The following is an 18,708-nucleotide window of genomic DNA, read 5'->3' on the forward strand; positions in this document are numbered from 1 at the left end:
TATACTATTCTGTTCTGTCCCATCCTATACATTCCCTTCCTTTCCTTTTCCTCCTTGTGATTGTGTGGCACCAGACACAGTCCCCTAATGTGGACAGCGGAAGATCCTTGGAAACCAGGACAACGTTGATGCACATAGGCCTTACTGCGAAGGGATGGATAGCGTTCTGTAGTCGTGGTGAAGACAAGCTATCTAAGGGGTAAGGCCCTGAAATAAAACCTTGGCAGGTGTCCAGGCCATGAGGTGGCAGCCCCACCAGGACACTAGGGGGCTGTGGGCTGATAACCCGCACCACCAAAAAACACATATCACAGAAACTAAAAGGAGAAACAGCCGGATGGATCTTAAGGATATGACCTTTGGCCTGAAAAGGAAAACCCGTATCGGTTTTTGGAACGTAAGGACATTGAGAGAGGCAGGGAGGCTAAGACAGGTTGAAAAAGAGATGGAGAACTATCGACTAGATATATTGGGACTAAGTGAAGTAAGGTGGCCAGAATCTGGGGAATTCCAAACACAAAATGGTGGAGTGTTGCTGTATGCGGGTCAGACAGGTGAGGACGCGATGCATAGGAATGGTGTAGGGCTCTTACTATCTAAAAGCAGCAAGAAGAGCTTACTGGAGTGGAAACCAGTCTCAGAACGGATAATAACCGCACGCTTTAAAACAAATGTGCGATATGTCACTGTAATTCAATGCTATGCACCTACTGAAATAGCTAAAGGAGAATTAAAAGATGCATTTTATACAGAGCTTAACGGAGTCCTTAGACAAACAAATTCTAGGAACGTAAAAATTTTAATGGGTGACTTGAACGCAAAAGTTGGTTCAGAAAATGAAGGGCTTGAACATATCATGGGCGTGCATGGCATGGGGATCAGGAATGTAAATGGTGAACTGTTGATAGATACATGCACTGAACATGACCTAGTCATTGGAGGCACATTGTTTCCACATCGTAACTGCCATAAGATAACGTGGGTTTCTCCAGACCACGTTACCGAAAATCAAATAGACCACATAGTCATAAGCCGCAAGTTCCGACACTCTCTGTTAGATGTCAGAAATAGAAGAGGGGCAGACGTTGGAAGTGACCACCACCTAGTTTTGGCGGAATTCAGACTGAAGATAGTGGCAAACAGAACCAAGCTCAATCATAGGTGCAAGAAAATAGAGGTGGCAAGATTAAAAGACCAACAGATCAAAGAAACATTTGCCCTTGAACTACAAAACAGATTCCAGGTCCTCTCTGACAAAAACTTTATGGAAGAGGGAATTGAAACATGCTGGCAAAAAATCAAGAACAGTTATTTAGACGTGGGAGAAAAAATCTTAGGATTTAAGGCACATCAAAGAAACGAATGGATCTCCGATGCTATGTGGAATGAAATCAGCCACAGGAAAGAACTAAAACTTAAGTTAAATTTTTGTAAGACAAGAGCGCAGAAGAGCGAAGCGCATAAAGAATACAGGGAGGCGAACAAGAAAGTGAAAACATTGCTACGTCGAGATAAAAGGAAACGGATAGATGAGCAAGCAAAATTAGCAGAAGAGGCAGCAAGACAAGGAAATATGAAAGAGCTCTACAACATTACCAAACGGTTGTCAATGAAGAACTTCAGACATGAAGGATCAGTTAAGAACAAGAATGGTGTGATGCTTACAACTCAACAGGCACAGTTAGAGAGATGGGAGGAGCACTTCAGGGAACTGTTAAATTGTGAAGACAACCAAGAGGAACAGGTAAGAGATGTTCCAGAGGAAGTTGAAAAAGATCAAGATATAAATTTGCAGTGCCCCACAATGGATGAAATTAGGATTGCTTTGAAAACACTAAAAAGTACAAAGGCTCCAGGCCTAGACAACATAGCACCAGAGCTCTTAAAAGCCGATATTGAAAGTACTGTTAAAATGCTCCATCCTTTGCTGAAGCTTATTTGGCTTGAAGAGAAATCTCCAAAGTAGTGGAAAAATGGCTTGGTGGTAAAGCCCAAAAAAGGGAAATTTATCAGACTGTAATAACTGGCGTGGTATTACATTGTTGTCAGTGCCCAGTAAGGTCCTCACCAGAATTATTTTAAACAGAATTAAAGAATCCCTTGAAAAGCAACTGCGTAAAGAACAGGCCGGTTTTACGGCACAACGCAGACTCTTAGGATCATCTTAGAGCAAAGCAAAGAATTCCAAGCAACCATGTACCTGGCATTCATTGATTTTCAAAAGGCCTTCGATTCCGTGAAACATAAAGTTCTCTGGCAGATGTTGCGGAAGTATGGCATACCACAGAAGATCTTAAACATCATAAAAGATCTATATGATGGCTACGAATGCTGCGTACTCCACAAGGGAAAAATGACAGAGCCCATAAAAGTAACAACTGGAGTCCGGCAGGGTTGCATTTTGTCACCAACACTTTTTTTACTCATTCTAGACTCTGTTATGAGAAGAGTCACAGCAGGCAGGAGATGAGGAATCCAGTGGGGGATCCACGAATGTCTGGAGGATTTGGATTTTGCAGACGACATAGTTTTATTAGCTCCAAGGCTGAGTGATATGCAAGCTAAATTAAACTTGCTGAAAGAAGAAGCAGAGACTGCTGGCCTCAAGATAAATACAGGCAAAACAAAGGAAATGAGAGTAAATTCAGGGAACATGGGGGTGCCCCTGTTAATAGGTGAGCAGCGAGTGGAGACTGTCAACTCATTCCTGTATCTGGGTAGTATAGTGGCGGAAGATGGTGGAGCTGGCGATGACGTGAAAAACCGCATTAAAAAGGCAAATGCTGCCTTCATGCAATTGTATCCAATATGGAAAAATAGAAATATCACATACAAAACAAAAATCCGTATTTTTAATACAAATGTGAAGGCTGTCCTTCTGTACGCCAGTGAAAGCTAGAAAATGGATAGAAAGATAACAACCCAGTTACAAAGCTTCATAAATAAATGTCTTCAACGCATCATGAATATCTGGTGGCCAGAAAAAATATGTAATGCAGAGCTCTGGCGAATAACAAACCAGATACCTATAGAAGACCAGATACGAGCGAGAAAGTGGGGCTGGTTGGGGCACACCTTGAGAAAACCAGATGGAGCCATCGAGAAAAAAGCATTGGAATGGAATCCCCAGGGAACAAGGAAGAGAGGAAGACCAAGGGGTACATGGAAGAGGACAGTGGAAGGGGAAGCCAAAAGAGTTGGTAAGACCTGGGCAGAATTGAGGCAAATGGCAAAAGACAGAGACGGATGGCGAGTTCTCCTGGATGCCCTATGCCCCCATAGGGGCCAAAGGAATTAAGTCAAGTCAGTCAAGTTACATATTTCTTGAGACAGTCACAGTTGAAAAATAGTCAAAATGGCTTCAAATTCTGAACAAAATTGCTTTGGTTCACTCCGAGATGCCTGGACACTTCCCTTGTTGGAGCCCTTCCTGCGGATGCGATCGAACAGCGGTATTGACTGTCTAGGCAAGGTTGAACTACAGACTATATGACCCGTGTACCTCCTTCCTGGTGGAATGATTGGAACTGATCAGCTGTCGGACCCACTCCATCTAATAAGCACTGCTCATGCTTGTTTAGATCTTTGGGTGGGTTTAGTGACATCTCAGAACAGTGAGAGGGACTGTGCCTGTGATAAAATATCCACAGTCGAGGTCTATCTTCAGGAGTTCTGGGAACTGGGGTGATGCAAAACTTTTTTTGAGGTGTGTATATCAATGACCTACCTTTGTCCTCAAACAAAGAAGCATGTTTACATTGTTTGCAGGTGACACAAGCAGTGTGATAGATAAGACATCCTCTGACCCACAATTAAATGCCAACCAATTAATTACTCAAGGTTGTTCTGAATTGGTTCACAGTTAATTCTCTATCAATAATCCTCAGCAAAACCAATTACATTCATTTCCAGTCACAGAAGCCCACAGGATATAAACATTGCACATGAGAGCCAGCAGATACAGAGGATAAATTGTTTGAAATTCTTTGGCTTACATATAGATAACAGGCTTAACTGGTAACACCACATCCAGCAAACCCTGAAATGGCTTATTCAGCAACAATGTCTCAAAATCTGCATACTTTGGCTACTTCCATTCACACAAGAAGGAAATGTGACATACATTGTGATCTGAAAAATTTGTCTCTGGTGCAAAAAGGTGTACAATACACAAGCACAAAAACCTTCAGTGCAATTCCAAGTAATATTACATGTCTACAAAATAATAATGTGCTATTTAAAAATAAGCTCGAGTTCTTGCTTGAAAAAAGAATTCCATAGCAGAGATAGCTACGACCATTTACCATGCCATGTATTATTGTGAATTCAATATACCTTGCAGCTTTAATTAGATTAATTGGTGATCTGTAAGTCCAGAAAATGGTCCCTTTGTTTGTGAGTGTGATTAGAACTTACTGATTGTGTTACTTTATTATTATTATTATTTTCAATTTTTATTCTTAATCTTTGTTTATTGCCCTGATGGAAACAAATGTAATAATGAATTAAATGTTTTGCTCGTTCCACATCCATGCAAAAATGGATCTATGGAATGTGTATTGCAATAAAATAAAAAATAAAGACACTTTCCTTTCTAGCGTTAGCCACAAAACATTGAAGCTATGGAAGATAATTAAACTGAAGCTATTAGAATTGGTGCATCTCCAGCAACTTTTCACTCATTTGGAAGGGTTAACTGCAATCTAGTCTTCTGATGCAGCCTTACCATTAGTAATGCAAATTGCAGCTTGCAACTTATATGTTTCAGCCAGATGCCAGTCAGTGATGTATGGATATACAATATCTGGATCAGCATGCAGTTCCTGTCTGTAATTTTATTATTGGCTAAGGACACTTTTAGCATGTTTTCCAACAATTGCTTCCCACTACTAACAGGTACAATCCCTGTGTTTCAATCACCACTGTGTCACCTCGCTTGGTGTCGAGCCCGGTGGTCTAGCGGGAAAGCCGGTGCCTGGAAACGGAGTGGTAATGAGATCATATCCCTGTCAGACCACATATTTTTCAGTCCGTGTCTTACCTAGCCTTCACCTATCAACGATGTGATGTGTCTCCAGAAACTATATGTGATTTGGATCCCAGATTCAACAGTATGTCCCCTTCTCCCCAGTTGGATAGCTGGGGTTGGTTAGGGCCACATAAGTCACCAAAGTGGCCTCCAACTGAAACACTTGCAACCAATCATTGACACACACAAAATCATTTTCATTATTATTATTATTATTAGTTCATCTTAGTAGGTTCTTTATTTACTCACAGCAGTCAATGTCAGGCAACATGAAAAAAAGAATTATAATAATTTTATTGTGCCAAGACAAATTGTTTCCAAAGAAAAGACGGTTTCTTGAAGTTTTCCTGGCAGGTCTCATTCACCCCACAGTATAAAACGCTTTAAAAATCTTGTAAGTGACTCACCTTGAGAATAGCTGAAAGTTTGTCAGTCAAAATATTGGTACAGGAGTTGATAATGTCCTGGATGCACTCCCAAAAAATGATGGAACAAAAGAGTGTTTGTTGATATTGTAAAAACAACTGAAGACTACTATATTGCAACTGAATACTTCTCTTTTGAGCATTGATGAATGTGCCACAAGTCCAGCAAATCAGAGCAAATAAACAAATCTTTTATTTAACCAGCAGGTTCAAGAAAATTAAAAAATAAACTTACCCAATCTTCTGATAATAAGTATTTTGGTCCAAAATAATGTTAGTGTGTCTTTTTATGTTTGTGTATGTGAACATGTTCTTGAGCAAAGGACATTATTTCAGTAGCAGGAAAGTGATGCATTTCTGAACAATGCAATGTGTACATCATTCTCATTTTTGTGCAAATAGCTATCAGTTTGAAGAAAAGAAGGGATGAGGAGGCAGAGACATGAACACTGATGTCTCTAAAACATAGGATGTATCTCTGCAGATGCTGTCCATCATATTTGCAATAATATTGATAACGACTGAAAATGTATGAAATTGAATGCACTGAATTTTCATTTGTTTCATTATCTTATACTAATTCATCTTACATGATACAATTAAAATATAAACTCTTATTATTATTTTCTGTTAAGAAAGACACTAAATGCTACATCCTAGCAGTAGTCAACAGGAAAGGACGAGGTTAGCAAGGACATAAAAGAAAAACCATACATAAACTTATTTCATACAGTTGAAAAAGACTTTTTCTGTTATGTATATGAATACATTAACAACCATGACAAACATATTTTACAAAGATATCTTTCAGAAGTTATAACATTTGAAACTCAAGAGGATTCTAGCTATTAAAATATCACAATCGTTTTGGCACATACTAGGCTTTTAAGTCATCTCATAACCTTAAAAAAGACACTTAACACTGTTTTGAAATTTTTATTTTTGTAAATATATAACAAGACCAGTAAAATTTATAATTACAAAACAATAAATAGAATATGTAATGTAGCCTTTAGATGTTCAACCTTTGGTTGTATAAAACTGTTGTAATGTTCAAAGAGTTTTACTTTGACTGTTAGGATCAATATCCGTCCGAAATGCAAAATGTAATTCTACAGATGATTCCAGTCATATAAGACTGAAAAATAAAAGTGATACAATTAACTGAGACACAATTTCAGATAACCAAAATTCATATCCTTACAAAATATATCTTATTTTCTTTCTGAAAATATTACAAATTTACATAGATATATTATTTCATACTATCTTTCATAGTATAAAAGTGTTTTTCCCTGCTATGCCTCATTTCATTTGGGAACTAACTCAACTCAGTGTATTAGTCCAGCATTCACAGTGTCCAGAACTCCAAGTCAAGTTATGTGTCTGAATAACAAATGGTAATTAGATTTAACTGTATTGTTCATGATTAAACCCACAAATTTAATTATCTCTTGAAATTAAGCTCTGAAACATTCATTATTCAATTTGGCATTGACTGCTGGAGGGAAGAATAGGACATTCATTAAGCACCATCAGTGAAAGACACCTCAACTCACTTCTTGCTAAAGCGCCTCCTACATGCCAGAAAGTGCAAATTATTTACATAATGACTGAACAATAATAACTTCATTATCTAAGATGCTCTACAATCAGTAGAGATAAACAATATGTCCAATAAAAGAAATCACATCAATTAACACAAGGCATAAATAAGTTAAAACATGCAAACAATATTTTGTATAATTGATATCACACAGTTTCTACTTACATAATATAAACAAAGAAGTCAAATATTAAAGTCTTAAATATTACCATAAAGAACAAAACATATTCTTTAAAGTTCATTAAATAAATAACAGTCCCTTGAAACTACACGATATGTTACTGATATTCATTCTACACTCTGATATGGCTTTTTACTGTAATATAACTAAAACATGGATTTACCAACTCATTAGTCATAGAAACAATGAAAAAAGCTGTAGTCAGCTCCTGGATCTTTCTTTTTACACCCACAATATCATTACTTTGGATCTAAAGAAAACTTCAGCAGAGTTTTACACAACAAAACATTTCATGTTTGTCACACAAAGAGTTCTTTTTTCTATGCAGTACAAGTTCTATGCTGCAGGCAAAGTTACAGACACAAGAAAAGTCTACCTTGCTTCACAGAGTTCAAACAGTTGCCACTGTGACAGTATTTTTAGGCTTTCTGGCAGTAACTCTATTTTACAAAACCTATGCAGACATACTGCATGCTGGATAACAGAGTAGAAAGCTTACAACTGAAGTGACATGTCAGTAATCTGGTTGTTAATTGCCAAAATCAAACAAAACGTTAATGCTGTTGACTGTGTCAGTGTTGATTTCACAGTGTCTTCCACCAGTCATTAAGTTATTTAAGAAAGAAAATTAATTATTTTTCTTTACTGTAGTAGTCCCGCTACTGCAGTATCACTCAGCACATGGGCATGTCATGAACATTTTTAACTCATCCAAATGACTGAACACAATATAATCACTTACTTGAGTAGCACCCATCATACCAACTTCCTTTTGTCTTACACAGCACAAAATACATAAGTGTGCCTTAAATTGGCCACATACACTGTAACATGTACACACACTCATACTTGTGAACCATACATTAATGAGGCTATTATTCATCCTAATAAAAAAAATTATGACAAAATATTCATACATACTTCACAAAGATATTTTAAATTTGTTATACAAAAACAAAGATACATTAACATCTACAAATCGTATCATTACTGTAGTCACAAAGTGATTTGATTTTCTAAAAGGATGAGACAGAGCAAGTGTTCAAATATGTAACCAATATCTTTAAAACTAACAACTATCAGGATTGTCAGACCTTGTACTGAGTTAAATGTATTGCATAGAGCAATCAATCAAATAATACTGTAACTGTTAAATACAGTTTTTTTAATACAAGCAAATGACAAAATTTAAAGAATATCACATACAAATTGGACTAATCTTTTAGTAATTAGGAAGGGGTTGAATTTTGTAAATCTTGCAAATAAAATCAACATTTAGGTACACATGCTGACAATCCTAGAAAAATCAACAAGAGACCATCAGTTTCAACCATTATCAATAGATAAGGGTATAAAATTCTCTCAGTGTTTACTTATCCATAATTAAACATCTGGAATCAGAATACCAATGACTGTGTTATACCTGTTAACACACTTTTAATTACTTGTTACGAAATCACATTTATATTTTGTAGAGTCAATTACAATACTGGTCCATATGTGAAGCCATTTCTGGAGCTAGTTCTTCCATCAAGCATCAAGATGCGTCAGAGTTGACCATCACAGAGGGCACAATACGTCCAAAATTTGCTCTCTTGAACCTGTCCTCTAGCGTCCCAGGAATCTGATAAACCAAAATGTTAACATTACAGTCCTCTGCAGATTTGCAGTTAAACTGTATGTTTTATGTGATGGAGCTCATGAACATAGTATTATTTGAGTTCCTTGTCAGTTACTTAAATATTCAAACGTTACTTTTGTAATACACATACAGTAAAAAAAAATCAAATGATAAACGATAGTTACATTGCTAACACTGCTTTAATGAATATTTGTCTTTATAATAATCCTTATAAGAACATCAAAATTAGTTGAAGTACTGCCGTTCAAAGATCTTCTTATGTCAAATCAATATCACAGTACTGACTTTCTAAGTGTTATGTGTCTCACAGTCCTTCATTATAGAGTTGCCAAAGTGCATGATGAGTTTATAGAGCAAAATATTTTCTTGATAATGTTATTTTAGCACTATCACTTTTAAATCTTTTCTCCTCTAGTAGACTTGTCCTATACGAATTTCATTTGTGTAATTTTTAACCCGCTCATACAACTGATGTCATATGTTTCTGAATATATTACTACTGCAATGCTCTTTTGATGTATGTACCCAGGAATGAAATCTAACAGCACATACAAATCTTTCCTTACGAGTCAACAACAAGTTAACAGATATGTACAAAAGTCATCACATGTACTAGCTGTCTGAATCCTGACAAAAATGGGAGTAAAGGGGAAGGGATAATTAAAAATTGGAAAATAATTTTTGCCAATTGTGAGCAGTTGTAAGTGTTAGAGGTAAACCTTAGAGAGATTAAGAATAGAAGAGAACGCAAAACAAAAATGGGGCAAACAGAGGTTACATGAAAGACAGAATAGTGAAGGGAAATAATTAAATCAAAGAGAATAATTGACACCAAAATGAACTGTAAGATGCAGAAGAGTGACAAGAAATAAAATTTTATTAGGTTTGGAACTTTAATAGTGGCAACTATTTATTTACAGCTCGTACAAAATAGATATGTGTTTCAAAGTTTTACTGACCTTCAAAGTATTCAACAGCATTGTGCATAACCCATTGCCAGTGATGTGGAAGTCGTAGGATACTCTTAGCAGTGCCAGTAGGTTGACAGTTCGAGCGGCATGGTCTATTGCCTGACAAATTTGTATCAGTTCTGAAGCAAACTCCGTGAAGTGTTTCCTTCAGTTTAGAAATTGAGTTGAACTCATGAGGTCGTAAGCTGGTCATAGGTTGTGTTCCAAAAATGAACAGCATAGAGACAGAGGTGATGACACTTTCTGCAAGACCTGACCATCATTTTGCAGGACAATGCTCAAGCACATACAATGCAAGCTGTTACTGATTTGTTTGACTGTTGGAGCTGCTAAGTGCTATACCACCTACTGCACTCCCCTAAGCCCTCGTATGTTCTTCTTGATTTCTAAACTGAAGGAAACACTTCACAGCATTCACTTCAGAACTGCTACAAATTCGTCAGGCAATAGACCGCGCCACTCGAACTGTCAACACAACTGGCACTGCAATGAGTATCCTACAACTTCCACATCACTGGCAATGGGTTATACAAAATGCTGGTGACTACTTTGAAGGGCAGTAAAACTTTGAAAAATGTATCTATTTTGTACGAGCTGTAGATAAATAGTTTCCACTATTAAAGTTCTAACCCTCATATAAACTAATTCTTGAGGAAATAAAGAGCTGGTACCATCAAGTGTGTTATTCCCCACCCCACAAACACACCTACAAAATCTGTCACACTGAAGGCTCTCTGGCTTCAAGGCCTGCAAGTCTCTTAAACAATTATCTACCTGTTGCAATCCGATGGCAAACTGACATTTATTCTTGTATTCTTAGTGCAGGTTTGATTTAGGCTATTACTTTTATTAGAAACATAGCTTTCATTCCATGCATTGTAAAGTTAATTACTTTTTTATTTTGAGCCTGAAGTAGTTTCTCAAGTGGGGAAATTACATGATGTAATGCAACAATAATATTGTGGACTTTTTAATCAGGAAAATGAACGTCTAATTCTCATCTGATTATCTAGGCTTATATTTTATCCATTTAATTAAATTGCACAATAGGATTGCAAAAATGATTATCTTAGAAAGAGGGATGGAGGGTTCTTTCTTCCATTCATGTCAAAACTGAGACACTACAAATCTCCAATAACTTTGTTGACAACAGGACATTAAATTTTTCTGACATGATTTTGAGTACCAACATTCAGTTTTTAACAATGCACAACAGTAATTTCACTTCAGAATGCAAAAAATTTTAATGGTAAGAAGCTAATCCACAACAAATACATCTCTGTGTAAGGTGAAAGGTGAATACTGTAGTCTCACTGCCCTGAAGAGAACTGCTCGAGTTCATAGAAACCTCAGCTTCTGTTTGACAGTAGCTATTTAGAATGACATGTCCTAATGCCCAGAATGATTTTACTCAGATTCAGTTCTAGTATTTGCATGGCTTCCCTAAATGTCTGGACAGTTCATTTACAAGGCCACTGGTAATTTCTCTCCCATACTTGTCAGATCAGGCGAGAACTGTTTCTTTCCTTTCCTTCAACCCCCCCCCCCCCTCGCCTTCTATCTTCTTTCTTTCTAATATCCTCAATTTTCAGTCCTAATCTTTTCTTCTAATTGAAAGTTATGTTTCCTTACAATTTAAGAAATCCTAAACCGAACGTGTCAACAGCATAGATGACTGAAAACAGAGTACAACCAGTTTTTATAGGAAAAATACATTTTCAACACTCACATTTTATCTTTATGGGGAAATGCATCAACAGCACTCTAAAACCTGTGAAACACTGGTCAGATGCAGAGAGGAATAAATATTTTCTACTAAGTGAGCTGTATGAATTTTCAATGCTTCTAAGTTTGTTTATGGTAGTGCTTTCCCATTAATGATGGTACACAACGTTTTGTCATCTTGAAGTTTTCTGCAATTGTCAGTAACTTTGGCATTGATGCAGGAAATTGGATAGACCCAAGTTACAGTCTTCTTCATCAGTAAAATTTCAGTTTACATTTGTCTCCTTATGCCAAAGAGAAATATATACTCTGTTTTAAATGCCGTACGATTTCTTTCTAATTCTCCTTCCATTTGTTCTAGATGATTTATGTGATGCTTATATTTAGTTTTAGACAACCCACTATCCTATATAAACATATGCATCACTGTGGTTGACAAAATTTATTCAGGAGCGCATGCATATTCATAATTTCAAGATAAATAATGGTACAAACTTCAAAATCATGTTCCTAGGATCAGGTGGAGAAGGAAAGTCTGTGTAACCATAGGCTTAAAACATTTATTTTTGTGATGATGGAGCTTTGAATATCTGTGACATGGCACTGACATTATGACAGAAACCCTGACACAATTTTGCCTACAAGAACTCAGGCGAAGAAGAGACATCAATATGCTCAGCTTCGTCATCACTGCTATGCCACTGTGAGGCAGTATGAGGCTGGCAGTAAATCATTTGAAACACAGACAGTGTGACAGACACATGTAGTTCAAAATAAGGAAAAGTCAGCCACTCAACTATAGTGGACTAATGTGTGGACCACAGAAAACAATATAAAACAATGTTCACATTAACTTTCAAGCTCTTGCTCTTTTTCTGCTAAAAGTACATGCATTCACACACGGAAACATACAGTATCACAGCCATGGTTCTGTACATTTGTGTGTGTGTGTGGGGGGGGGGGGGTACTTTTATTAGAAAAAGAGCAAGAGCTCAAAAGCTCATGTAAATACCATTATCCATTACACGCTTCTATACTCCACACTTACCAGTTTGCAGGAATTTCCATTAGTTTACTTAGTCTGCACATAACAAAGTCATGACACTAAATTTATCAATATGGTGTAATGTAGTTTATGCATGATGGGACAAAGGCCCAATTCCTTTTTCATGTGAAATGACATATAGAAGGTGTTTCCAACCACTCTCTAGACCTCATCCCAATTGACTTTTTCTTGAGGGACAATACAAACTATTTGGTTTTTGCTAGTCCAAAGAATAGTGTTTCACCAGATCCAGTTACTGAAGCATCTGAGAAGGTCTGTGATGTATCTCAAACATTATTAATGCTAACAACAATGTATGAAAAAACAGATTCCCACTTACCCTAAAGAAGATACATTAAGTTGCAACTTAAAGTGTCTTCTTTATGGTAAGTAGCAATCTGTCTTTTCCTACATTGTTGATATTCCTACCTGGAGCTTCCACTGTTTGATCATTAATAGTAAGAAAGTCAATGTTGCTCAGTTTCAAAGCTTTCAGTGAAATGGCTAATATATATCGTAACAGTGAGTATGAGAGAAGTACATGAACAGCATGTTTCAAACATTTCATCTTGAAACAGTGAGGTTTGGATTTATATATTTATTTAGATTTCTGTTCTTCTCCTTGTCTCATGAACATCCTTCCATAGTCATACCATCATTTATTTTACACTCCTGTATACTGGCATAGCAACTTCACTATATTAATTAACAATCAGTAAAAAATTCAAGTAAATCAGAGATTCACAGAGTTTTCTTTGTGGTTAATTACTTAATCCAATTCTCCTTAACAAAACGGTGCATAACATTTTAAGTACCTAGATAGTTTGCAGTTAATGTTGGGATAAAAATTTAAATAATGCTAAAGCTATCTTTGAAAAAATAAACTATCACACTAGACTCTTTTTTCGATGCTACAAAGTAAGTTGGATGGTTTTTTTTGTGTGTTCTTTTTCTTATTACATTGCTCCTCTACAATGCACTTCATGAGAAGTTTTGCTTTACAAATTGTGTCTTAGGTGCTTGCTTTAACATTGAAGTAGTATAATATTTAATTAATACCGGTCATGACATTCAAATGAAGACACATGTATATTACTTTTCTGGTTAATGTTAAAGCAATAATTTTTGCACTGAAAATCACATTCACATTCATTTGAAGAGTGGAGTTAATCAGCATATATATTCTTGTAAATATGATGAATGAGTCATTTCCTTTTCAGCAAACACTTTACAGCCCCATCACACTCATATAAGAATAACACCCAGAGAGTTACATACCTATTTGCAATACTGGCATGAAATTTCACACTCACTGGTGCACACTCAGTTACATGCTTAGTATAACAACAAAACACTGGAACAACTACCCAATCCTAATAAAGTGAATAAAGTCAGATAGATGTTTAGAGAGCTGTAATCATGTGTAGTTATAATTGTAGTACTCATGTAGACTGAAGTAGGACAGCTCTAAATAACATTACTAATGAGGGCTTCCCCAACCCCCCCCCCCCACCCCTCCCACCGTCCGTCCATACAAGTGATACAAGCAAAGTATGGCAGCCAACAAAAGAAGGGAAAGAAAGAATCTAGCTCCTTTCCTAGATAAAAAGCAAGACAAAATCAGAAAACTGAAATGATATAATATCTGTGGCAGCAGAATATAAGGAAAAGAAATTCAGTTATGTATAACTGACATAATTGAAATTTAACTTCGTAAAATAAAATGACAGCTGAGGATGTGAGTCTGAAATGGAACGAGGAGTAATGGAGACACACAACATTAATCCAGAATGACGTAAAAATAATAATAAACCTGTACTTGGACCAAACTGCTGAATTCTGAACTGGAAAAACAAGTTTCTGAAACAAACATTCTGAGGGATGTTCTCCAAGAGAGTAAATTGTCTTCTCTGTGTTTCAACTTGTATTCTGATTACATATTTAAAGAAAATCTTGTTAATTCTAAAGCTAGTGTGTGATTCAAAGGGTTCAAAATTAGTTCATTGAGGTATGCAGACCACTAAAACTGTGACTGATGATCTTGGTGGACTGGAAGCTTTGCTGACTAAAAATATAACGGGAGTGAAACAGTGGCTTAACATCAGCAATTGGTTAATTATTGTGCAAAGATATCGTTCACTGTCTTCAGCAACATTAAATAATTATCATTACAGTTGAATGGTCAAGTGACTGAGAAGAGGGGATATTTTAATCTAAGTTGATTTAATGACTTGATGGTTTTTAAAATTTAATTAATCAAAAAATACTTTAATCGTTGTGAACTTGAAGGCTAAAGCAAGCAAAGTTTACAACAAAGTGATGAAGCAGCACAAATAATTTTCTTTAATCAAGCAGAAAAACCTAGGTCATTTAGACATATTATGAGAAGATACAAATGCTACTACAGTTAGTGCAAGAAAAAAATGGAGGCAAAATTTTATGTTAAATGCAAAAGGAATATCATGGGCACACAACATACAAGAGTAGACAGGGGTTTAAGTTTTCAATGGTTATCCCAGTTACCAATGGTTATTCCAGCTACCAAAATAAATTAGCTTCTCCTCTGCAACTGTTGATGTTTGGAAACCACAGATTGAAGCTGATAATTTCATCAGTCTGGCATAAAAAAGGCCCATTGTTTTCAGGGATTACTCAAAATACATAAAGGCCTTGAAAATACCTTTATTGGCAAATAGTTGGCTAGAGAAGCAGAAAGGACATACAGTTAAACCCCAAACTAATGAACCAGCTTTTACAGAAGTCCTGCCTTTTACGAATACTTCCATCGGTCCTGCTGAAACTCAAATAAGAACAATGTTATCCCTCTCTGATTTTAATGAACTCTGCTTTAAGAAAAGGTCCCCTTTAAGGAACTGAACATTAGAAAATTTAAATCTTGTTTTTACCAAAGTTGCTAATATATCCCAGTGAGTTCCTGATTTCTTTCAGTTTCACACTACATGAATGCAGTAAATGGTAACTGATTCTTTCATTCTATACCTACTTAGATCGTAGCCATTTGGTCAATAACTCTACCTCTCTTGTAGCGTTAAGGCTAGATGTGCTGAACGAGTCGGAAATTGAATTCCACCTTGATTACAGTGCAACTTAGGTCACATGATCTGATGTCACAGTCACTTGATCTACAAAGGACAAGGAAGTGTATTTGTTTGTTAAAGAAGAGTCAAAGTTTTACTTTTGTGGAGTTATGGCCTGCAAACACAGATAGCTTACAAATCAGCAAAATCTGACAATCATCCACTATATCAAAGATAATCGTAATATAAAACTTTCTAACATGGTGAAGATATATGATTTAGCACTATCTACACCACTGGCATACTCCAAGTAAGGAAGCATTAAATACTGAAGCCAACAATTCCTCTGGATCCAAATGGGAGAACATTCATATTTCATCATACAATGTTGTGGAAAATATTCTCTTACAATGGTTCCAAGGAATGAGAACTGGCAGCATTCCAATAAATGGAAACATGCTCATGAAACCATCCTGAAGACTGGTGCTGAAAACTTCAGTGCAGTGAATGACTGGTTGGATCATTTTGAGAGAGTTACAATCTGTCATTTCAAAATATAAGTGAAGAAAGTCAGGCTGTGGACTCAGAAAGTGTAAACTATTGGAAGAACATTACGCTGCCAGAATTGATACAGGATTTTAGGTCTAGAGATATTTTCTAGCCTGGTGAAATTGGCATCTGTTATAATTTACTTTTGGCATAAACATATACCATTAATGGAGAGAAATGCCATCCCGGTAAAAGAAGTAAAGGAAGAATGAAAATGGTATTGGGTGTAAGTAAACAGAGACGGAAGTGGAAAGTAACCTCTACTAATAATAGAAAATTTTAAAATTCCAAAGTGTTCAAAAACATAACTGTCCTTACAGTTACAACAGCAGTGTCTGAATGATATCAGAAATCTTTACAAGATTCCTTAGGTATTTAGGTGTCAAGATGGGTGCAACATGAAGGAAAATTATTATTGACCAGCACCATGTAGATCCCAAGGAAGTGTAACTTCTGAGGAGTGTAAGTGTTCCTCTCTCTGAACTATAGAAGTCATCTGCAGGCACTGGACCTGTGCATAATACACCCTGTTAAAGCCAAGTACAGAGTAGCAGCTTACAGAAGTCACTTTCATTCCCTGAGAGGAAAGAACTGATGATATTCCTTGTTCTACAGGCAGCTCGTATGTTTACTGATGCTGCCAATTCTGTACCACAACAGGCTGTATTAAACTGTTTCACAAAAGCTGGCTGTGGAACATCAGTTGCTGCTGAAGATGACATTGTTCCAGAAGAAGAATGGGATAGGATTACTGATAAGTCTCAAAATGTGACATTCCAGGATTTAGTTTGCCATGATGATGTTGTCCTTACTTCCACACATGAAATGGGTGCAAGTGAATGTCTGAAATGCTTGTCAAGGAACGCTGTGAAGCAGGAACTTGTGGTAGCAATGATGATTATGAAGAAGAAGGAGAAGAAAAGAGAAGACAACTGCTCCAAGTTTCGTTGGTGCTGTGCAAGGAACTGATATTGTCAGCAACTTCTTTTCCTCTTTTAATGTACATGAATCAATTTTAACTAATATCAATAAATTGGAGCAACAACTTCTTTACTGTAATATGTTGGAAGGACAACACAAACAACTCTTCTTGATTTTTTTAAAAAATGTGTGTTCTGTTAAAAGTGTAATAACTATATATGAGTATTGTATTTAAATTTGTAGTAGATGCTTTACTTATGATTCTAGGTCACTCCTTCAGTATGCTCAGGTGAAATCCTCATTTAAGGAAAAACCCTGTTTAAGGAAAAATATTTGGGTCCCCAGAGATTTGTTAAAAAAGGGTTTTACTGTAGCATCCTGCTGGATTACAATGCAGGATTACTAGTTTCTATTTAGTTTGAGTCTTTCTGAGAGTCATGTGACATTATTCTCTGATTATTCTAGATGACCTAATTTCTTTCACACATTGTCTAATTTAAGATTCACAGAAATCACCATCAATTTTTAAGTTTCATACACAAAAGCAAAATACTTAAACGGTAATAATTGGCAAATTAATGTAGTAGTATAACCTCCCAAATATGTACACTAAATTTTTTAAACATATCTTCATACCAAGAAACCAGATTTTCTATGTTCAAAATACAATACTATTTACTGCTTTTTCGTTGTTTCCAAATAGCTTCAAGTTCTAAGGTACAGCTGTACAAATGTGTTTGAGTTCGGAGTGTCATCAAATAAGCACCTAGTTGAAAAAGATCACTTTCATGGAGGGATTTAATGGAATAGAATGAAGTTTGGAATGAGCATAGATATAGGATTTGCTAAGCAAGGCATGCAGTTAGCATCAGTATTCCACTATAGACATGCTTACAAGTGGGCAAGAAATGAATGCAACAGCACAACCTTCTGTCATACATTAGTGTATTTATTCACAAAAGATCACAAAGACCAAGTATAAGTAGATTATTTGAGTCAACTGTTCTAATTCATTCCCAATACTAACATTGTCAAAACTGAAGATTACAGAAAGCTATCAAATTAATAAGATCATTTAACATTTCACTGGTGTTCCAATGACGACATCCTGAGATTACCGCTCCACTTCCTGAAAAATAACAACAGGACCAGGTCCCACAGCATTTTTGTCAGTCATTAGTTGCTTAGATATTCGAGCACACAAGAAGGTGCAGAATACAAAGTCATCTGTGAGTTAATAATAATATTAAGGCTAATTCTACATATTACAGTCTCAAATAATGAAGCAGATCAGAATGAGCAATAATTCTTTTCCACCAGCCTGGGAATAGAAGTATCAGAGCTTTCTAACCTAATCCATTCAAACAATGAAACATTTATTGTCTTTGACTCAAACCTTAAAAACTTGGTCTACCTCACCAAATGACTGCAATGACAGCACATTTGTTAAATAAAAATATATGGCTGTCTCACAATATGTTACAATTAGAACTATTTGTTTCCTCTTCTTTTTACATTCAAGTGTTGTCTATTATTGTTACTCATGTCATGGCTAGTGTTCTGTAACATGAAACAC

At 36.2% G+C, this 18,708-nt stretch overlaps 1 protein-coding gene across 5 annotated transcripts in view; it reads right to left on the bottom strand.

Annotated features, from left to right (window-relative positions):
• Nucleotides 1-6,174: 6,174 nt before the first annotated feature.
• LOC126253457 (6-phosphofructo-2-kinase/fructose-2,6-bisphosphatase 2) overlaps nucleotides 6,175-18,708 on the bottom strand; it is a 370,956-nt gene continuing 358,422 nt past the window's right edge. For 4 of the 5 annotated variants that reach the window (XM_049954807.1, XM_049954811.1, XM_049954810.1 and 1 more), the window contains one exon: nucleotides 6,175-8,865. In XM_049954807.1, coding sequence (XP_049810764.1) covers nucleotides 8,779-8,865 — 87 coding nt within the window. In that variant the 3' untranslated portion in view covers nucleotides 6,175-8,778. Of the gene's footprint in view, nucleotides 8,866-18,060; nucleotides 18,262-18,708 lie in introns of those variants that run through there. The other variant, XM_049954809.1, reaches the window with a different exon arrangement.

The sequence above is a fragment of the Schistocerca nitens genome, chromosome 4, assembly GCF_023898315.1.
Source record: "Schistocerca nitens isolate TAMUIC-IGC-003100 chromosome 4, iqSchNite1.1, whole genome shotgun sequence".
Classification (NCBI taxonomy): domain Eukaryota; kingdom Metazoa; phylum Arthropoda; class Insecta; order Orthoptera; family Acrididae; genus Schistocerca; species Schistocerca nitens.